The sequence below is a fragment of the Rhinoraja longicauda genome, chromosome 10 (assembly GCF_053455715.1).
Source record: "Rhinoraja longicauda isolate Sanriku21f chromosome 10, sRhiLon1.1, whole genome shotgun sequence".
Taxonomy (NCBI): Eukaryota; Metazoa; Chordata; class Chondrichthyes; order Rajiformes; family Arhynchobatidae; genus Rhinoraja; species Rhinoraja longicauda.
The window spans coordinates 41,005,358-41,028,240 of record NC_135962.1 but is presented as its reverse complement, the minus strand read 5'-3'; the positions used below and the strand labels follow the sequence as shown (position 1 = coordinate 41,028,240).

Here is a 22,883-nt window from a genome sequence, read left to right as displayed (position 1 = left end):
AAGGACATGCTCTATCCAGTGAGTTCTCATTTGCAATGTATTGCTTAGAAAAATCTAGAAACAAATTCCATCATTGTTTCAATATGGGGAATGAAAGCGAGTGGAGTGTTCTTGTGGAGACCTGGCATGAGCTGAATAGCCTCCTTTGCACTATTATGATTGTGATTCACACTCTCCATCCTTAGATATATTTTCCTCCCATGGCATTGGATACAAATATACCGCCTAAATTTAGGTGTTACAACCAATCATAATGTTGATTTGAGACAACTATCTTAGTGGGCAACCTTGCAATTGTATAACAGGTTCTCTGGTGATAACACAACACAATGTTTTTTTTAACAATAAAATTCATGTAATATCTGCAGTGGCTCCAAAACAGTATTGGTTTGGCAATTTTTATTTTGGATCAAGCATCACTATGATCTGCAATACAAGAATTTAGCAAATCAAAAAGATTACCAGTTACCTTTCGTCAATAGCATGGTAATGAAATCATATACAGTGAGGCTTTGTACAAATTCATAATTTTGTCCACAAGATAAACATTCAATGATATTGTTTTTTGGAGATCTTTTTGAGCAATATTGGACAGTTTTGAAGCATGATCTTGATGTTGTAGTTGGTTATTCAATATCCACGAGCTCAACTTCAAAAATGAGTTTAGCATTTGGTGGAATTCTGTTGTAGAGTTAAGGAGAATCAGTTCCAGAAATATCAAAACTTCTCAAATCTACAAGTAGCGGAAACAAAGAACTGCAAATGTTGGTTAATACACAAAATGGACACAAAGAACTAGAGTAACTGAGCGGGTCAGGTAGCATCCCTGGAGAACATGGATAGGTGACATTTCAGGTTGAGACCCTTCTTCAGACTGATTATAGGGGATAGGCAGGACCTGCGTGGCAGGTAATAGGTCAACACAGGTGAGAGGGTGGTTTTGATAGGCAGCTAGTTGGTATAAAGGCCAAAGATAAGCTAGGAAGGTGGAAGAAAGATTTGAAGTTGCCAGTTTACTCCCTCCGACCTTTACAATCCGCAATTCTTCAAATCTGTCTCACAGCTTCCTTTCTTATCTTTGGTCTTTGTTTCAACCAGCTGCCTATCAAAACCCTCCTCGCTGTGTCGATCTGCCACACAGGTCCTCCCTCTCCCCTTTTCCAGCTTTCATCTGCCCGCCCTACAGTCCGTCTGAAGAAGGGTCTCAAACCAAAACATCACCTATTCATATACTCCAGGGATGCTGCCTGACCCACATAGTTACTTTGTGTCCTTTACAAATCTACAAAAGTTATTAACCTCAAATGCCATGGATCTAATATTCAAGCAATCGATTTTTAAAATGTTATTTAATAAAAACATAGCAGTATACTGCATCTCTTCAACTAACTTGTTAATTCTATTTAGAAAACTTGCATGGTGCCCAATATACTGTCAATTGTTTTAACATTTATATTTCGTTGAAATTACACGTTCTTTATATATGTACTGTTGACATGCTACTTTTCATCTGCAATAAAGATTTTCACAAGGCTATCTCAGAGAAAAGGATACTTGGCTTCTGGGTGCCCTTTCTTACCGTATCCCCAATCAGATTCAATATGTAAGCGGGCTTTTTCTCCTTTACTCATGGTCAGGAGTGCTTCATCCCACTGTGGAGAGAAAAATCTTTGGCTCAACAGTAAACAAACAGTAGGTTAATAGTAAACAGTAGGTTAATAAAATCAGCTGTTCAAAACAATTGTCCCCATAGGCCTAACTTGATAATAATACGTCAACCCATCCTACAGAGACCTAGGTTTATCATTAAACTTTGTTGTGTTGCTGATATCAGTCAAGCGAGCTTGTTACAACTACTGTCACTACCTTTGGTATTGGATGTGAAATTACACTCAAAATTCCTGCCTTTAATCTTGCAGTAAATGCAAGTGTTTGACCATTGCATGGCTACAAGATTGTTGTTTTCTCCGTCGTTAACTTTCTAGCCTCACGGCCTGGGAAATACAGATTACCAGTGCAGTTTAACAAAGCAGATCAGTACCTTCTCTACAGGAGGCAAGAAAAGTAAATATAAATACAGAAATAAATACTGATTTAGAGACACATTTCGCTAATACACAGATTATTAAATCAATAATGTTCTTACCCCTCGGATGACTTTTCCAACTCCTACTTTAAAGCTCAAAGGTTTTGCTGCCTTTTTCTTTTTTGAACCTGTTAAAAAGAAAGTCAGGATGTAAAAACAAAGAACTGCAGATGTTAGTTTATCCCAAAGATAGACAAAGTGCTGGAGTAACTCAGCGGATCAGGCAGCTCTGTGGAGAAAAGGGAAGGGTCCAAACCTGAAACTTCACCCATCCTTTTCCTCCACAGATGCTGCTTGACCCGTTGAACTACTCTGGCACTTTGTGTCTAAAAGAAAGTCCAGTCATGATATGAAGATATTATATGTATGGTATACATCGGTACCTCAAGGGGCGATAATTCCTCTGAGTCCTCTAGTTCAAATACTATATTCACCACTTTGTACCGTCCAGCACTTTAAAACCATGAGCTTTAAGACATCAACTTGGGGTACATCCTGGGAACCCATCACACTACCATCTGCTGGAACTCCCACAGCAATATAATGTTCAGGACTCGATGTAGAGAAGTTGCCTGTGAAGGAAGGTGCTGGGCCAGGCTGGGGCAAGTAGTGGGACCACTCAGCAAGAGAGGACCATGGCTGGGACGGTGAATTTAGTTTATTGCCATAAAGAAACCTTTGGAATCAAATACCATGCTTGAGGACATAGTTTTCAGATGAAGGGCAGTGTTTAAAGGAGATGTACGAGGCAAGGTTTTTCTACACAGAGGGTGGCGAGTACCTAGAACACCCTGCCGGGGGTGGTGGTTGAAGCAGATATGATTGTGGCATTGAAGGGACTTTTGGACGGAATAGAAGTATATGGATCACATACAGGCAGATAACAGTTGGTCTTCGAATCATGTTTGGCACAGACATTGTGGGCTGTAGGGTGTTCTTGTGCTGGTTCTTGTATGGTGTTATGTTTAACAACAGTCAGTTTGTGCAGCAAGTGTTGGCCTTGCCAGTAATACTAATATTCTGTGAACAAATAAATAAACCTTGGTGCAAGAGGCAATAGCACATCTAACATATTGCTCATAACCCAAAATGGCAAAATGTTTTGTTCCATAGGCTGCTTACCAGAAGCAACGTTTGAGTCGAACACAGTCCCGTCTTCTAACGTTCCAGTATACCAACAGTGAACAGTGTCACCCTTCTTTGGAAAGTTGATTTTGTCACCTTTTTGCAACATGGTTTTGGTATATTTTGGTGGTTCCTGTAATTGATGACATGGCACCGTAACAGCTACTGTAATAGAATCTCAATATTCAGATCTATTATTTCAAACATGCAAAATTGTGATTAAATTAATCTTTACCCAAAAGCCAAACATTACACCGTGACAGCTTAAATTATTGCCTGCAGATCGGGACAATCACCAAGAAAGTTTCAGAAGAGGGGTCTAACATCCTGCAGGAGGAGCGTACTAGTGCCCAAGCTGCCAACCCGACTGCCCGAAGACTAAAAGAGGAACCGTCGAGAAAAATAAATTACCGTATCTAACTTTTTACCTCCACTCTCAGCCTCCTCACTGAAGTCTCTTGAGGCCAAAGCGTCAACACTCAGTCCCAAACACAACTTTACCTCAAGCCAAACCACTCCCACAATGGCTTCTCCCGAACAGTTGCACCACTAGTGTCTGCCTTCTTTTTATTCATCAGTCCCCAGACATCAACAGTTGCTTTTTAAATCTCCAGTGCTGCTGCTCCTGCTCCTCTCAGCTGCTCACTTGCTCCCAAAATTGTTCTACTTAACTTAGTTCTGCTGAACTATACAATGTCATGTTGAAAAGGTAATTCCAATAAATGAAATTAGACACTCAGATCTTAAATATTTGTATTCATTCATGCATTTTAATAAATTCATTAATTTTCTAAACCAAAACAGATTTCACATGCTAACCTCATTTACAGTCACTTCAGCTTTTTTCCCCTTCCTTTTGTCCTGTGCAGCCTCCAATTTCACATCTTTAAGCTGCTGGGTGACGTTCTCTGCACATTCTGTGCCTTTAAATCTCTGCAAGTCAAAGAACACAATAGGTGTTTCTTTCTGATGAAAAATATAACTATATAACCAATAACTATATAAAAAATATAACCAGGCAAGCGGTCGGTCTCAGAAACATTACCCAATTAATTTTGCTTGGATTTTTCTAGGCATGAGGAATAAATGAAGAAGGGTTCTAAATGACAGGACCATGAAACTAGTAGAGATGTTTCTTAAGTGACCACATTGAAGCTTCATGGTGAAGGTTTTGAATCATTGTAAAAAAAATAGTCTCCTATGATGGAAACGGTGACATCAAGAAAGGGGAGGGGGATGTCGGAGATGGTGCAAGTGAATTTGAATGCAGGATCGAAATTGATGGTGACGTTAATGAAGTCCATGAATTGTGTATGGATGCAGGAGGTAGCATCAATGCAGTATTCAATGTAACCTTGTATAAGAGTCAAGTACAGTACAACACCAATCTCATGGGGAATTAGCATATCAACCTTTACATTTCATGCATCCAAATTAACCCAAGTAGAAATTCTGACTTTTTGAGCAAAATCTTAAATGGTTGAATTAATAAATAAAGTGGACCAAGTGTTCAAACATAGCTTTTTACCTTAGTTTCAAAAAGATGACTGTAGGCAGTTATTAGCTGATCCTTCTTTGCAGTCTTGGCAACATTCTTGATATTTCCCATTAACTTATGTTCACCGAGAAACTATGTGAAACAAGAGACAACGTCAATAGCTTTCTCAAAAGAAGCATAGTTAATGTTTGCACATAACTAATCTTCTTACATGGTAAAGTAAGCTAAATTATATTATTTTCAATGCGTAAAATTAGCAAAGTGACCTTTGCATTGAAAATAATAAATCTGCCATAATATTCGGTAAGTTTACAACAATGTTTAAGACTGGGTCCGAGCATGGATAAGTTTGGAAGTGATTGGAGCTCAGCAGCTGGTTGTGCTGCAGCTCACAGGACAAGGCCAGAATACCAGCGCGTCCAGGTTTCGGCTCTGTTGCTCCAGCCGCCGCTCCCACTCACCATCTCCGAGGCGTTGTGCTGCAGAAAGTGGATGATGTCCTTCTTGGCCACCTCCTCGCCCCGCAGCTGCTCGTCGCTCCACTGTCTCGCTGGCTCCGCGGCCATGTCCGTCTAGCAGGCCGCCTGCCTCATTCTGCCGGCCCATCAGACCGCCGCCCAGCGGCCACACGTAGCACCTCCCCGCTACCGCCGCCGCCGCCATCTTGGCAAGGCTGGGCCGGACCTCCCCTCACACATGGAGCGGCCTGTCATTGCTCCCCACACCGGGAGCGGCCTCTCCCCGCACCCCACACCAAGAGTGGCCTCCACCCGCACCCCACACCGGGAGTGGCCTCCACCCGCTCCCCGCACCGAGAGCGGCCGCTCCCCGCTCCCCGCTCCCCGCTCCCCGCTCCCCACACTGTGAGTGGCCTCTTCCCACCGTTCGGAATGCACTGCTGTTGAGTGGAAATATATTGTAACGGTGTTAGGACAAGAGTGTCGGAAATTTTTGATTTGGATGCGGTGAAACATAGTGCCACTCTGGAAGTCCCCTGGTTGGCAAAATCATATCCCCTTCAAGTAACCCTTATTTTCCCTCCCTCTCCGATCCTCCCCCACCCTAGTTCTTCCACTTTCACAGTCCTCCAGATTAATTTTTACTGATTGTATGTCTCCTTGTCAAATTCCCCTCAGCTAACAGTACCAATCTACATTTCCTTGACCATAGTCAACTTTGATCTGAAGATAGAAACAGATTTAAACCAGCATCTGCAGTTCCTTCCTACACATTTCGTCTGCTTTGATCTGTCACCATTCTCACATCATATTCTTCCATATCTCTAGTCTCCCTCTCCCCTGATTCTCAGTCTGAAGAAGGGTCTTGACCCTACATGTCACCCATTTCTTCTCTCCTGTCTGGCTGAGTTACTCCTGCATTTTGTATCTATCTCCTTTCTTGAAGATGGTCACAATCACTGAATCTCTGGGGTCCCCTGATAAATCCTCCTTTGGATGATCAGATTGAGAATTCATAACAAGTTCTTCACTGGAGATATTGTTTCTTTGAGGCCTTGTTATTCTTATCAATTTTCTTGTCAGTCAATAGCAGTATTTCTCAACCGGGATTCTCAGGAATCCGCGAGAGGTCGCTAGGGGTTCCGAGAGAAATAGTGATAAATAGGCTAATCATATGTAAATGCATTTTTTAGTCATTTTTGTGTTTAATTTCATATTCGTAATTTTATTATACACATACGGCATATTCTTGGAAAATTCTTGGGTATTATAATAAAGTCTTCAACCTGTTATACCATTTAAAAGCTTATGAAAAGTTTGTGTTTATATATGTCTTTGTTAGTTTATGAAAAGTTTACATGTGTTGTTTGCCTTATGAACTTTAAGTTTATGAAAGAGAAAAAGATTAATAAAGATATATAATAATTTTTATGTAGGGGTTCCCTGAGACATGAAAATTATTTCAAGGGTTCCACAAGGGTAAAAAGGTTGAGAAACACTGGTCAATAGTAACAGAAAAATGTAGAAATAAAGAATTGCAGATGCTGGATTATACCAAAGATAGACACAAAGTGCTCCCATTGCTGAGTTACACCAGCAATGGGAGCAGCAAGTCTGACTGGAGTGGGTTGCTGTAAGATGGGGGTCAAGGGATGTCATGCTGAGGATGCAATTATGGTTGACAAGGTTTTGGAAGTATTCTTTCAATCAGACATTTACCCGGTTGGTTGTCTGTAGAATGTGACCTTAGGTGTTTGGGCTGTAGATGGCCTTGACAATGCTGATAATTGGGCTGTAGATGGCCTTGACAATGCTGATAAATCAACATATAGCTATAAATGGGTTGATGAGCCTCCTGTGCTCTCCATCTATGCTTTAGGTTATGTTTTTTTTTCTGCTGGGCCTCTGCTTTCAGGAACTGGCAATGCTGTTTCTTATACCTTCTGGAATTGTAGAGCTTTCAGTGCAAGAATGCTGTACATTTACATTCCCTCCTGGGATAAATAAAGTTCTATTGTGTCATATTTAAGGCTAATTAGTTCCTTGATTGTGATAAATACAGGAGGTCTTGCTGCTTTCTTCCACTGTCTCCTCCGTGCGGCTCAAGAACAGCTTCTTGAATTACTGTGGAGATTCCATCTATCTCAAAATACACAAATTCAATGTGCATTTGCTCCAAGTAAAATGCAGTAAAGTTATGCCAGCTGCCAGGGCAGACCGTGCTCCCCTCGACTTCATGAAATTCATCTCCACTTTCCATTTGTTTCACGAGAACATACCAAGCAGCAGCTGTCGCACCGCGTCAATCATAGTTCATACGTTATAGGAGCAGAATTAGGCCATTCAGTCCATCATGCCTCTATTAATCATGACTGATCAATTTTCCCTCTCAACCTTATTCTCTTGCCTTCTCCCAATAACCCCTGCTACCCGTACTCATCAAGAATCTGTCAATCTCTGACGTAAAAATATCCATTGACGACCGTCTGACAATGAATTACACAGATTCGCCACCCTCTGGGTAAAGAAATCCCCCCTCATCTCCATTTTGAAGGTACATTCTGAGGCTGTGCCGTCTGGTTCCAGACTGTCTCAATACTGGAAACATCCTGTCCACTTTCACTCCATCTAGGCCTTTCTTTATCTGGTAGGTTTCAATGAGATCCCCCCTCATCCATCAAAACTTTTAAAGCTGACCATACCAGCACAGTCCCTCTTGTGGGACTTTGACTGTACATGTGCACTCCCTCCTAGGGCCCTTTATATATTAAGGAAACTTTATTGGACATATTTAACAAATTCCACCTCGTCCATAGGAAGAGATTGCCAGGTGGACAGAAGAAAATATTCAAGGATGTGCTCAAGGCTTCACACGTCCCCATTGACTTCTGAGAACTTTGATTTATTAATGTTGAAAGTGAAAAAGAAATGTTAAGAACCTTGAATCCATGCATCAGGTGGGCATAGAAGCCTTGCATAATTCACAAACAGGGACAATAAGCAAATGCTCAAATTATGAGCAGCCAGAACGAAGTTGACCCATGCGCCTGTATGTCATTCAATAAGATCACAGAGGATTTTGAAATGTGCAATGCAAATTTTGCTCATCTTAGCCCTAAATAAATGGGGAACACCAGACAGCAGTACTGACCCGAAACGTCACCTACCCATGTTCTCCAGGGATGCTGAATAACCAGCACCAACAAGTTACTCCAGCACTTTGAGATTATTTTTGGGGGGCAAAGCAGCATCCGCAGTTCCTAGTTTCTAACGTCCAGAGTTTGATAGGTTGCTCACTCCACCAGCCCAGGAGCTGGTGCATTGACGCCAGGGTGTCGTTTGCAAGGAGTTGCGCGGCCACCTTTGACCTGCGGTGCGTTGAGGAAAGGCGCCGGATTCGAGCAGAGCAACGGTTGACCGCCGCCGTCTGGCGATGCTGAGCAGCGCCCGCGGTCTCGGCCTCGGCCTCAGCGCGTCGCCTGGCAGCAGCAACAGCAGCAGCAACTTCTCGAATGAGCGGCGGGCGGCAGCGGACTCTGTTCCAGAGTTGGGGCACCGGTGCGAGTGCACACCAGCCCCGTACGGTGGGCCTACCGGCCCAGGGCAGGCGGCGCCCGGAGGAGGAGGCGGCGGCGACTGCGACAGCGACATCAGCTCAGGCCGCTCCGGGCGGCTTCGAGGACGGCGAAGATGACGACGTGCTGCTGGTGGCGGTGTTCGAGGCGGAGCGGGGCTTGGGCAGTGGCAGTGGCAGTGGCAGTGGCAGTGCCAGTCGGCGGGCCGGTTCCGGCTCCACGCTGCCTGGCTTCGACCTGTCCGCTGGGGACGTGTGGATTTATCCAAATAATTGGCCGCTCCGGACCTACCAGTTCGATATGGTCCGCGTCGCCCTCTTTCACAACACGCTGGTCTGTCTGCCCACTGGCCTGGGCAAGACCTTCATCGCTGCCGTGTCGATGTACAACTTCTACCGCTGGTACCCTGCGGGGAAAATTGTGTTCATGGCCCCGACGAAACCTCTGGTCGCTCAGCAGATCGAAGCTTGTTACAAGGTGATGGGCATCCCGCAGAACCACATGGCAGAAATGACAGGTAAATTATTCATAACTGCTTGAACACCTAGAGGTTGACGGTCATCAGATTTGATACTTGTGTAGGAAGGAACTGCAGATGCTGGTTTAAACCAAAGATGGACACAAAACGATGGAGTAACTCAGCGGGGCAGGCAGCATCTCTGGAGAGAAGGAATGGGTAACGTTTCGGGTCGAGACCTTCCTTCAGACTAGTCAGGGTAACGAGAGGTATAGCCAGTGATGTAGAGAGATATAGAACAATTGAATGAAAGATATGTTATCTCTGGAGAAAACTGATAGGTTCTGAAGAAGGGGCCCGACCCAATCCACTTTCTCCAAAGATGCTGTTGACCTGCTGAGTTACTCCAGCATTTTGTGCCTTATGTTTACATACCTGTTGTGCTGCTGTATTATATATATTGTATATATTGAATATATTCGGGATATATGACAATAAACCACTCTTGACATACTTGATTTCCCTGGATTGCATGCAGGGGCGTTTTTCCCAGTGGTGGAACTGTAATGAGTAAATATTAAATTTAAGTGCAAGATTATATAACTAAATTAATTAAGACAGGGTTAAAATATAAAACCCAGCAGAAAAGCCAATTACCACCTTTTTGGGTTGATTGTCAACTAATGTGCGAATTTACTTCAAAATGTTATTAGTGTACAGTGACATATTCACATTATTTTGTAATGTCTGTTTTTACTTTGAAATGCACTAAAAGAGGCTTGAAACTGGTAATTTTGTGTGTAAACTTTTGACCCCCATTGTACGTCTCGCGCAAGCGCTCGGATCTTTTCCTTTTTTTTTTTACCTCACTCACATGCCTGCTTGTACATTTTCATCCAAATCGTTGATATAAACCACAAAAAGAAATGGGCCCAGCACCAATCCCTGAGGTGATCACAGGTCTCCAGTCTGAAAAACAACCTTCAACCATCACCAATTCGTTATCTAGTCGGCTAGCTCTCCCTGAATCCCAAGCGATCTTTCTTTCCAGAGCAGCCTATCATGCAGAACCTTATCAAACGCCTTGATAAAGTCCATGTAGACAACATCTATGGTTTTGCCCTCTATGGTGAAGATGAATTGGTTGGGATCAGGGAAATGGAAATTGTCAAAAATGGGAGAGAGTATCGGAAATGTAAGTGGTTGTGAGACCGTGTCGGGATGTTTGGACTGGAGAGAGCATGCCCACCTTCTCACGGAGGCGCGTCAGCATGGTCGTGGGTGTTTCTTGATGTCAACGCGCCACCAGGATGAAGTCCCCAGGGACCGTAAGCGGGCCGCCGTACACCAGCTCGGCCGAGGAAGTTGCCAGGCCTCCGGGGCAGTGCGTATGCCTAACATGACCTACGGCAATTCGTCCATCCAGTCCGGGCCCATGAGCCGTGCCTTGAGGGATGCCTTCATATGCCGGTGAAAACATTCCACTAGGCCGTTTGCTTGCGGGTGGTAGGCTGTAGTGTGGTTCAGCTTAGTGGCAAGCAGCCAGGCCATTGCTGACCACAGCTCGATGAACTGCGCACCTCTGTCGGAGATGTCCGCCGGCACGCCAAAGCGGGCAATCCATTGGGCAGTGAGGGCACGTGCATACGTCGCAGTGGAGGTATCCGAGAGCGGGATGGCTTCCGGCCATCTCGTGAATCTGTCCACGATGGTGAAGAGGTGGGTGATACCTCTGGATGGGGGCAGCTGTCCAACGAAGTCGTCGTGGATGTGGTCGAAATGCCAGTGTGTCAGGGCGAAGTTCTGCAGCAGAGCCTTGATGTGTCGCTGAATCTTGGAGGTTTGACAGGGGATGCACGCTCTGGGCCAGTTGCCGACCTGTTTGCGCAACCCGTGCCACATGAACTTGGCCATGAACCATGTCGGAAATCCGGCAGCGCCAGGCAGCGGGGATGATGGATCTTGGCTGTCCGGTAGACATGTCGCAGAGGAGTGTGGTGTCAGCGGGCCCGAATCGCACATCCTCCAACAGCAGGCATGTGCGGTAGGCGAGCATCTCTTCATCCTCTCGCTGAGCGGCCGCCACGGCCATGTAGTGGACACCTGGGGCCAAAGCGTGCATGGCATTGATGGCGGTATGGGACAACGCATCTGCGACCTGGTTGCTCTTGCCTGCGATGTGCTGGACGCAAGTCGTGTATTCTGAGATGTAGGTCAGGTGATGCTGCTGTTGGGCTGCCAAGGATCAGACACTTTGGCAAAGGCAAATGAGAGTGGCTTGTGGTCAGTGAAAGCTGCGAATTCCCTGCCCTCGAGGAAGTAACGGAAATGCTGGATGGCCAGGTCGAGAGCGAGGTGCTCCGGGTCGAAAACGCTGTATTTCTGCTCGGGGGGGTCTCGGGTGCCGACTGAAAAAGGCGAGGGGCTGCCAGCTACCATTGATGTGTTGTTCCAGCACTCCGCCCACGGCTGTGCCAGATGCGTCAACCATGAGAGCTGTTGGTGCTTTGGTCCGGGGATGTACCAGCATCGTTGCCTTTGCCAGCGTCTCCTTGGCATTGTTGAAAGCAATCGTGGCCGCATCGTCCCAAACAAGCTCTTTCTGCTTGTTGGCCAGGGCCTTGAACAGTGGATGCATGATCCTGGCGGCTGCTGGCACGAAACGGTGATAGAAGTTGACCATGCCGACAAACTCTTGTTTCCATTCGCAGTAAAGGGTTTGGCAAACATGCGAATGGCCTCGACCTTGATCGGGAGCGGGACCGCTCCGTGCTGGTTGATATGGTAGCCGAGGAAGTTGATGGAAGTGAGGCCAAACTGACATTTGGCAAGGTTGATGGCCAGGCCATGCTCGTTGAGCCTCTGGCAGAGCTGCTGGAGGTGTGCGCGGTGTTCCTGGCACGAGCAGCTGGCGACGAGGATGCCATCGAGGTAGATGAACACGAAGTCCAGCCCGTGGCCCACTGTGTCCATGAGCCGTTGGTAAGCTTGGGCGGTGTTCTTGAGGCCGAAAGGCATGCGCAGGAACTCAAAGAGCCCGAACGGGGTGATGAGGTCCGTCTTGGGGATGTCGTCTGCGTGGACCGGAATCTGATGGTAGCCGCGTACCAGGTCGATCTTGGAAAAAACCGTGGCACCGTCCAGGTTTGTCACGAAGTCCTGGATGTGAGGAGCAGGGTGTTGTGACCTCGATGAGACGGCGGTAGTCTCCACAGGGTCACCAGCCACCAGACGCTTTGGGGACCATGTGAAGCAGGGATGCCCACGGGCTGTCTGAGCAGCGCACTGTGCCCATTTCCTCCACCTTGCGCGCATGGAGTGGCAGTCCGGTGATGGGGATATGGTGCTTCACCCCATGCTTGGGGCTGGCCGTTGTGAAATGAGGAGTTATGATGTCAGGGAAATCGGCCAAAATCCTGGCGTACTCGTTGTCGGAGGTCACCAGGCCGAGGTGGTCAATTCGGCATGGCGCAGTGCGATCGACTCGAACGTCTCAGAATTAACGAGACGTTGTCCTTTCACGTCGCCAGCAGGGAGTGCGCCCGGAGGAAGTCGGATCCCAGCAGCGGTTGTAAGACGTCGGCGATGATAAAGGTTCACTTGAAGCAACCCGAAGTTCACTTGAGTTGAAGTTGAGTGGGATCGTGCGGACCCCTTATGTTCTGAAGTTGCTGCTGTTGGCGGCGGTCAGTGGAGGCCCCTTCTTTCCGGAACGCGTGTCGGTGCCCAAGGGAGTCAAAACACTGACCTCCGCTCCCGTGTCAATGAGAAAATGCCGCCCCGAATGACGATCCCAGGTGTAGAGAGGTGATGTTTTTGGCTGGCCGCAGTTGCCACTACCAACGGCCGGCCGAGGCGTTTCCCGGATGCGTGTAGGGTGGTTGGCATCGGCGGGCCTCGGAGCCCCACCTTTGGAGCACCACTTGTCCTTGCTGGCGCCGTTCGTGGCCGACGTCACTGCCGCTCCTTCCGTGGAGGCTGGGACCATCCGTATGACCTGCCGAGGCACCGCCTCCACCCAACTGATGGTGGCTCCACCCTGCTGTTTGGCCTGCCACAGCACATCCGCACGGGCTGCCGGCCGTCGGGGTTGGTGAAATCGTCATCTTCGAAGAGCAGGCGGATGTCCTCAGGCATCTGCTCGAGGAAGACCTGCTCGAAAAGGGGGCAGATCTTGTGTCCATCCATCAGGATGAGCATTTCGTTCATGAGCACGGACGGTTTGCAGTCGCCCTGGCCATCCATGTGCAGGAGTTTTACTGCCCTATTGCAGCGGTTGAGACTGAAAGTGTCCTTGAGGAACGTTCTGATCCCTTCGTACTTGTTGTCGGCTGGTGGCTGGCGAAGGTAATCGATCAGGCGCCCGGCGGTGTCCTGGTCCAGCGCACTGACCACATAGTAGTACTTGTAAGAAAATAACTGCAGATGCTGGTACAAATCGAAGGTATTTATTTCACAAAATGCTGGAGTAACTCAGCAGGTCAGGCAGCATCTCAGGAGCAGCATCCCATTCCTTCTCTCCTGAGATGCTGCCTGACCTGCTGAGTTACTCCAGCATTTTGTGAAATAAATACACAGTAGTACTTGGTGACGTCGGCAGTTATCTGGCGGATGTGGAATTGGGCTTTGGCTTGTTCAAACCACACTTGGGGCTATGATGTCCAGAAGGTGGGCAGTTTGAGTGAAACTGTTCTGCTGATCTGGGTTGTCTACTCCAGGCATGATGAAATCCAAAAGAGGCTGTTTTGGATCGTCGGGGTCACCACTGTAGAGGTTCATGTGTTGTAGAAACACTCGGTTTAATATTTAAACAATGCAGCTCAACAATTAGTACAAGAGGGCAAGTTGTAACATATAACATATAACATATAACATATAACAACTACAGCATGGAAACAGGCCTGTCCGGCCCTACCAGTCCACGCCGACCATTCTCCCTGACCTAGTCTCATCTACCTGCACTCAGACCATAACCCTCCAATCCCCTCCTATCCATATACCTATCCAATTTACTCTTAAATAATAAAATCGAGCCAGCCTCCACCACTTCCACCGGAAGCCCATTCCATACAGCCACAACCCTCTGAGTAAAGAAGTTCCCCCTCATGTTACCCCTAAACCTTTGTCCCTCAATTCTGAAGCTATGTCCCCTTGTTGGAATCTTCCCCACTCTCAAAGGGAAAAGCCTACCCACGTCAACTCTGTCCGTCCCTCTCAAAATTTTAAAAACCTCTATCAAGTCCCCCCTCAACCTTCTACGCTCCAAAGAATAAAGACCCAACCTGTTCAACCTCTCTCTGTAGCCTAAGTGCTGAAACCCAGGCAACATTCTAGTAAATCTCCTCTGTACCCTCTCCATTTTGTCGACATCCTTCCTATAATTTGGCGACCAGAACTGCACACCATACTCCAGATTTGGCCTCACCAATGCCCTGTACAATTTCAACATTACATCCCAACTTCTATACTCGATGCTCTGATTTATAAAGGCAAGCATACCAAACGCCTTCTTCACCACCCTATCCACATGAGATTCCACCTTCAGGGAACAATGCACAGTTATTCCCAGATCCCTCTGTTCCACTGCATTCCTCAATTCCCTACCATTTACCCTGTACGTCCTATTTTGATTTGTCCTACCAAAATGCAGCACCTCACACTTATCAGCATTAAACTCCATCTGCCATCTTTCAGCCCACCCTTCCAAAAGGCCCAAGTCTCTCTGTAGACTTTGAAAATCTACCTCACTATCAACTACTCCACCTATCTTAGTATCATCTGCATATTTACTAATCCAATTTGCCACACCATCATCCAGATCATTAATGTAAATGACAAACAACAGTGGACCCAACACAGATCCTTGGGGCACTCCACTAGACACTGGCCTCCAACCTGACATACAATTGTCAACCGTTACCCTCTGGTATCTCCCATTCAGCCATTGTTGAATCCATCTTGCAACCTCACTATTAATACCCAACGATTTAACCTTCTTAATCAACCTTCCATGTGGAACCTTGTCAAATGCCTTACTGAAGTCCACATAGACAACATCCACAGCCTTGCCCTTATCAATTTCCCTGGTAACCTCTTCAAAAAATTCAAGAAGATTAGTCAAACATGACCTTCCAGGCACAAATCCATGTTGACTGTTTCTAATCAGGCCTTGATTATCCAAATAATTATATATATTGTCCCTAAGTATCTTTTCCATTACTTTTCCCACCACAGACGTCAAACTAATAGGTCTATAATTGCTAGGTTTACTTTTAGAACCTTTTTTAAACAAAGGCACAACATGCGCAATGCGCCAATCTTCCGGCACCATCCCTGTTTCTAATGACGTTTGAAATATTTCCGTCATAGCCCCTGCTATTTCTGCACTAACTTCCCTCAATGTCCTAGGGAATATCCTATCAGGACCTGGAGACTTATCCACTTTTATATTCTTCAAAAGTGTTCGTACCTCCTCTTCTTTAATCCTCCTAATTTCCATCACTACTCTACTTGTTTCGCTTACCTCACATAATTCAATATCCTTCTCCTCGGTAAATACCGAAGAAAAGAAATTGTTTAATATCTCCCCCATTTCTTCCGGCTCAGCACATAGCTGTCCACTCTGACTCTCTAATGGACCAATTTTATCCCTCACTATCCTTTTGCTATTGACATATCTGTAGAACCCCTTGGGGTTTACTTTTACATTACTTGCCAAAGCAGCCTCATATCTTTTTTTCGCTTTTCTAATTTCCTTTTTAAGATTCCTTTTACATTCTTTATATTCCTCAAGAACCTCATTTACTCCCTGCCGCTTATATTTATTGTATATCTCCCTCTTTTTCCGAACCAAGTGTCCAATTTCCCTGGAAAACCATGGCTCTTTCAAATTATTATTCTTTCCTTTCCACCGAACAGGGACATAAAGACTCTGTACTCTCAAAATTTCACCTTTAAATATCCTCCATTTCTCTATTATATCCTTTTCATAAAACAACAATTTCCATTTCACTCCTTTTAAATCCTTTCTCATCTCCTCAAAATTAGCCTTTCTCCAATCCAAAATCTCAACCCTTGGTCCAGATTTGACCTTCTCCATAATGATATTGAAACTAATGGCATTATGATCACTAGACCCAAAGTGCTCCTCAACACATACCTCCGTCACCTGACCCATCTCATTTCCTAACAGGAGGTCCAACACTGCCCCTTCTCTGGTAGGCACCTCTACGTATTGCTGCAAAAAACTATCCTGCACACATTTTACAAACTCCAAACCATCCAGCCCTTTAACAGAATGTGATTCCCAGTCTATATACGGAAAATTGAAATCACCCACAATCACCACTCTGTGCTTACTACTAATATCTGCTATCTCCTTACATATTTGCTCTTCCAATTCTCGTTCCCTATTTGGCGGTCTATAATACACCCCTATAAGTGTTGCTAAACCTTTCTCATTTCTGAGTTCCACCCAAACAGCCTCCTTAATCGAGCCTTCTAGTCTGTCCTGCCAAAGCACTGCTGTGATATCCTCCCTGACAAGCAATGCAACACCCCCACCTCTTGCCCCTCCGATTCTATCACATCTGAAACAATGAAATCCTGGAATATTTAATTGCCAATCGCAACCCTCCTGCAACCATGTTTCACTGATCGCCACAACATCATACTTCCAGATGTCAATCCAGGCTCTAAGCTCATCCACCTTTCTTACAATGCTCCTAGCATTAAAATATACACATTTAAGGGACCCATCATTTCTTATTCTCAATTTATTTCTTTTCCCTTCTTTCTCTCCTACATATTGGGTCTGAGTGTTTCCCTTTTCTGCCTCCTGCCTCACACACTGCCTATTAGCTATCTGTGTTTGAGTCCCTCCCCCCAACCGTACTAGTTTAAAGTCTCCGCAGTTATTTTAGCAAATCTCCCCGCCAGGATATTGGTTCCCCTCGGGTTCAGATGCAACCCGTCCTTTTTGTACAGGTCATACTTCCCCCAGAAGAGGTCCCAATGATCCAGAAACTTGAAACCCTGCTCCCTGCACCAGTTCCTCAGCCACGTATTTATCCTCCACCTCACTCCATTCCTATTCTCACTATCGCGTGGCACAGGCAGTAAGCCTGAGATTATTACTTTGGAAGTCCTTTTTTTTAACTCTCTTCCTAGCCCCCTGAATTCTCCTTTCAGGACCTCTTCCCTTATCCTACCTATATTGTTGGTACCTATATGTACCACGACCTCTGGCTCCTCTCCCTCCCCTTTCAGGATATCCTGGACATGCTCAGACACATCCCGGACACCGGCACCAGGGAGGCAAACCACCATCCGGGTCTCCCGACTGCGTCCACAGAAACGCCTATCTGACCCCCTCACTATAGAGTCCCCTATTACTACTGCTCTCCTCTTCCTTTCCCTACCCTTCTGAGCAACAGGGCCGGACTCCTTGCCAGAGGCCCGGGCACCGTCGTTGCCCCCAGGTAGGCTGTCCCCCCCAACAGTACTTAAACAGGAGTACTTATTTCCAAGGGGTACAGCCACCGGGGTACTCCCTAGTCCCTGCCTCTGTTCCTTGCCCCCCCTAACAGTGACCCACTTGTCTACCTCCCGTGGTCTAGGAGTGACCACCTCCCTGTAACTCCTATCTATAACCTCCTCACTCTCCCTGATCAGACGGAGGTCATCAATTTGCCGCTCCAGGTTCCTAATACGGTCCCTTAGGAGCCCCATCTCGTCACACCTGGCGCAGATGTGGATGTCTAGAAGACTATCAGACTCCCAGATTCCCCACATCTGACACCCAGAACAAAAAACTGCCCTGGCAGTCATACTCTCCAAACAAAGCCCCGCGCTTGGTTACTAAACCTACCGCCCGGCCGCTACTCCAACCGCTCCAACCGCCCACCCAAAAGAACTGAGTGATCTCCTGGGAGAGGCGAAAAACCGGATAAAAAAACCCAGGCCAATTTGGGAAAAAATCCGGGAAATTCCTCTCCGACCCCAAGCTAGGCGATCGAAACTAGTCCGGGAGATCACACAGGTCTTACTCCTTACTATCCCCACACAATCCCCACACACTACTTCCCAAGCAACACAGCTAGGTGCTGCTTGCTACTGCTGCTTGCTGCTGCTGCTACTGCTGATTGCTGCTGCTGCTACTGCTGATTGCTGCTGCTGCTACTGCTGATTGCTGCTGTGTGTTAACATGTTGACTGTGAGGTGAAGACTAGCTCTGTCGTCCGCTGCACACCGCCAGGTGACTACCCAGGTCGGCATTGATTGGTCGGCCCAGATCATGCCAGGTCCACACGAGTGCTCGAGCTCAACGAACGACGGTTCGTAACCATAGTGGCTTGGCCCGCCACAATATAAAAATCTATTGTTCTTTGGTCTTTAACATGTGGAGCTTTCATAAATAACTCTTGGGTTGTGAATTCTAAAAAAATTCCACTCTTAGTGAAGATTTTTTTTTTGTGAAGACTTATTATGGGACATGGCCACTGGTTCAGATACCACCAGCAAAGGGATCGTTAAATGTTGTATCTACTTTGTGAAGCTCCATAAGAATTGTTTGTTTTGAAAAGATCACTACTCATTCTTCACAACTTTAGTTGGAATTAATGAATAGCATTCTGATATAGGTATTCTTATTGTCAAGGCTACCCAAAGCTGAGTGCAGTGCAAGAGAGATGGCACCTTCTGTAGACCTATTTTCCTTGCACGTAAATTGCAAGGGCTTGAGATTGACTGGAAGATTGCCCTAGATGTGGGTCATTACCAGTCTTTCAAAGCAGACACAAAATGCTGGAGTAACTCAGCGGGACAGGCAGCAAGCATCTCTGGAGAGAAGGAAGGGAGAGAAGGAGACCATTTAGTTTCGACCTGAAACGTTACCCATTCCTTCTCTGTCCCGCTGAGTTACTCCAGCATTTTGTGCCTATCTTCGGTTTAAACCAGCATCTGCAGTTCCTTCCTACACAGTCTTTCAAAACACTTAATTATGGTCGATGTTGGAGCTACTCGGTGGTAGTTTTTAAGACAGGTCACTTTATTTATGGTACCCTACCATGGCATGCTGTCGACAGGAGGGGCGGGTAATCTGTTTCCAGTGTCCCAAAGCTGGGTAAAAGAAAACTAAAGGAGATTTAAAATGTAATTATTGTACAACTGATTTGAAACCTCAGCAAAAATGAGAATCAAATCTACATCTGGACCATGCACTTTGGCTTTGACTATTGGTTTTCTAATGCCCCATGTCAATGCAATTTTGTACAAATGTCATTAGTTGGCAGTTATTGTGGCAAGCTGGATGTTAATTTTGTAAAACTGTATGAACTAAAATTAATATCCAGTAAGTATTCCATAACTCTTTCAGGACACACACAGGCATTGAATCGCCAGAATATTTGGAATACCAGGCGCGTTTTCTTCCTCACACCACAGGTTATGATGAATGACCTTTCTCGAGGAGCTTGTCCAGCTACTGATGTGAAGTGTTTGGTGGTGGATGAAGCACATAAGGCACTAGGAAATCATGCTTATTGCCAGGTACAGTACAATTTAATAACATTTTTGTAACTGCTTTGTTTCTTGAGAGTGACATCTTGTGATTTAAGTATTTTTTAATAATATTCACTTTTTCTATTAAAGGTTGTTAAGGAGCTATGCAACTATACACATCAGTTCCGAGTTCTGGCCTTGACTGCCACGCCTGGTGGGGACATAAAGGTTAGTTACTTACACAAAATTCATCCTTTTTCTGAAGACCAGATAATTGCACACACAAAGGATAAAATCATAGCCAAAGGACATTGAAGGTCAATTATTGTAGAGATGAAGAATGTCTGTTTTTAGGAGACATCACAGTTTCTGTACTTGAAAATATATTTTCAAGGTTTAGTTTTCTTTTTCATGAATGCAGCCTCTAAAGTGCTTCCCTGCGGATTTAAAATCAACATATCTATAAATCTCATTATGGGCAACAATTCGTGCCCTGCAAGGCCACTTTGCCAGATGTCAAGGCTGCATTATCATCCCCTACAATAAACCTCAACACTGGTGCCCAGCAGGGATGTTCTCAGCAGCCGTCTTTACTCCTTATACACCCACGACTGTGCAAGCAAATACAAATAAAACTGAATTTACAAATTCACAGACGACACTGCCATTGTGGGCCAGATATCAAATAATGATGAGATAGAGTACAGGAAGGAGATTGAGAACCTCGTAACCTGGTACCATGATAACAATCTTTCCATTAATGTCAACAAGACAAAGGATATTGTAATCGACTTCAGGAATACAATGTCGGCGCCAAAGTAGAGATGGTTGAAAGTTTCAAGTTCCTAAGTGTAAATATAGGCAGAAACTTGTCCTGGACCAGCCATAACGAAGCAATGGCCAAGAAAGCATAACATTGCCTCTACTTCCTTAGAATGCTTAGGACTTTCAGCATGTCCCCAACAACTCTCACCAACATCTACACATGCACAGTAGAAAGCATTTTATCAGTATGCATCACAGCAAGGTTTGGGAACAGCTCCATCCCAAGAACACAAGAAATTGCAGAGAATTGTGGACGCAGCCCAGACCATCATACAAACCAACCTCCCTTTCATTGCCTTTGGGAGGTTGAATGTAAGGGGACAGTATGTAGTTAATGGCAAGACCCCTAACAACATTGATGTGTAGAGGGACTTTGGAGTTCAAGTTCATAGCTCATTAGGGTGGCATCACAAGTAGATAGGATGGTCAAGAAGGCATGTGGTATGCTTGCTCTCATTGTGAGGTGCATTGAATATAAGAGCCAGGAAGACATGATGCAGTTCTATAGGACTTTAGTGAAGCTGCATTTGGAATATTACATGCAGTTCTGGTCGTCCCATTACAGGAAAGGTGTGGAGACTTTGGAGAGGATGCAAAAGAATGCTGACTGGGTTAGAGGGTTTCAGCTACAGGGAGAGATTGGATAGACTTGGATTGTTTTCTCCAGAGAGCCTGAGGTTGAGGGAGACTTGCTAGAAACGTATAAAATTATGAGAGGTATAGGTGGGGTAGACAGTCAGAACCTTTTTCTCAGGGTGGACATGTCCAACACTAAAGGGCATTGCTATAGGGTAAGAGGGGCAAAGTTTAATGGAGCTGTGCGGGGCAAGTTCTTTTTATACAGGGGGCCTTGGGACAAGGTATGATAATGGAGTTTCAGAGGCTTTTTCCTAGGGTCATGGAAGTGCTGGAATAGAGGAAATAGATCATGTGCAGGCAGATAAAATCAGTGTAACTAGGCATTATGCTTGGCACTAACATTGTCGGCCGAAGGGCCCATTTCTTGTGCTGTACTGTTCTATGTACAGTATGTAGTTAGGAGATTAGAACTACACCCATAGCTTAGGAGAGGCCCATTCAGTAGTCTAATAACAGTAAGGAAGAAACTGTTTCTGAACCGGGTGGTACTTGCTTTCACAATTCTCTATCTTCTGCCTGATGAGAGAGGGGAGAAAAGAGAATGTGTAAGTGGTCCTTGCTTAAGCTGGCTGCTTTGATGTCCTGGAACATGAAGCTCTTGACCATCTCCACTTCAACACCATTGGAGCTGACTGCTGTCCTGTTTTCTGAGGTCAGTAAGTTTGCTCTTTTGTCTTGGTCTCATTGAGGGATAAATATTTCTGAAGATAAATATTTCCAAAGATTCCTGTACTCTGTCTCGTCATTGATGGTGTGGAGTGCAAACTTGTAACTGGAGTTGTGGCAGAATTTGGCTGCATAGTTGTGAGTGTATAGGATGTATAGTAAGGTGCTGGGAATGCTTCCTTGCAGGGCTTTGGTGTTGTGAATTATCGTGGAGGATATTTTGGCACCTATTCTTGCTAATTATGATCTATGGGTTAAGAGGGTGAGGATCCAGTTGCAGAGGGGGTGCTGAGTCCTAGTTCTAGGAGTTTGTAGATGCATTTGGTTGGGATAATGGTGTTCAAGGAGGAGCTACAATTATTTGGTGTGTTATCAGTTTGGAGTGAGATTTAAATCCACAGCTTTCTGTCTTGGAACAAGATCTACTGGCCTTGTGGCTGAAGGACATGGAACTACTGCATTAAAGTTGTTGTCTTTACTAATCACAGTATCATAACTGGATTTTTAGGATCAAGACCGTGTGTTCGAAACCACAGAGGATTACGGTACAATATATAACTGCTTGCAATATGTAATCTAAAAGGATATATGAAAAGACTAGATTAATTATATTAATATTAGTTGGGCTGTGGTTTTGAGCCTCCTATTGAAAATGTTAATTACTAAACTATTAGATTTTTTTTTCTACAGCTATACATAAAATTGTAATGTTTGGCCAGATTCAGTATTAAGAAATGCTTTCATACCAAAACACTGGTGTAAATGGTGCAAATAGTTGGCATATTCAGCAGTAAATCAAAACAGTAGGGCAAATGAAGATCATCCATTATTTCATATTTTTGGCAATATCTTTCCATGAACATCCACCTCAAAACAGTTTAGTGGGTTATGTATCTCTCATTGACTGTTTATTGTCCTGTAAAACACTGATGCATCAAATTTTACATGAATAAAATGACACAGCATTGCTCACGTTTGATAATATTAGTACTAGGTAAGTATCTAAAGAGCATAAATTGTTCAATAAAACAATGTAATATAAAAAAACTTGAAA

General features: G+C 45.2%; 2 protein-coding genes across 4 annotated transcripts in view; one reads left to right on the top strand and one right to left on the bottom strand.

Annotated features, from left to right (window-relative positions):
* Window positions 1-368: 368 nt before the first annotated feature.
* Window positions 369-8,484, bottom strand: fkbp3 (FKBP prolyl isomerase 3). Of its 2 annotated transcripts, none has more exons than XM_078406715.1 (7): window positions 8,335-8,484; window positions 4,740-4,841; window positions 4,031-4,144; window positions 3,209-3,344; window positions 2,147-2,214; window positions 1,555-1,652; window positions 369-681 (listed from the first exon to the last, which is right to left on the bottom strand). In XM_078406715.1, exons 1-7 carry the CDS (start codon window positions 8,416-8,418, stop codon window positions 627-629), a joined length of 657 nt encoding a protein of 218 aa, XP_078262841.1. In that variant the 5' UTR covers window positions 8,419-8,484; the 3' UTR covers window positions 369-626. The 2 variants fall into 2 exon arrangements, with proteins under 2 accessions (XP_078262841.1, XP_078262840.1); XM_078406714.1 differs by lacking the exon at window positions 8,335-8,484 and adding an exon at window positions 5,171-5,468.
* A 61-nt stretch (window positions 8,485-8,545) lies between these two features.
* Window positions 8,546-22,883, top strand: part of fancm (FA complementation group M) — a 70,986-nt gene continuing 56,648 nt past the window's right edge. For both annotated transcript variants that reach the window (XM_078406710.1, XM_078406712.1), the window contains exons 1-3: window positions 8,546-9,259; window positions 19,575-19,747; window positions 19,850-19,927. In XM_078406710.1, the coding sequence (XP_078262836.1) occupies window positions 8,680-9,259; window positions 19,575-19,747; window positions 19,850-19,927 (831 nt within the window). In that variant the 5' untranslated portion in view covers window positions 8,546-8,679. The remainder of the gene's footprint in view (window positions 9,260-19,574; window positions 19,748-19,849; window positions 19,928-22,883) is intronic.

Excerpts from the sequence above, each read along its gene's own strand:
- fkbp3 (XM_078406714.1), bottom strand. The coding sequence starts at position 5,275 with ATGGCCGCGGAGCCAGCGAGACAGTGGAGCGACGAGCAGCTGCGGGGC. Across the intron at positions 4,842-5,170 it reads AGCACAACGCCTCGGAGATG|TTTCTCGGTGAACATAAGTT; the intron begins GTGAGTGGGAGC and ends TGTTTCACATAG. Across the intron at positions 682-1,554 it reads AAAGGGCACCCAGAAGCCAA|AATTCCACCAAATGCTAAAC; the intron begins GTATCCTTTTCT and ends ACTCTACAACAG.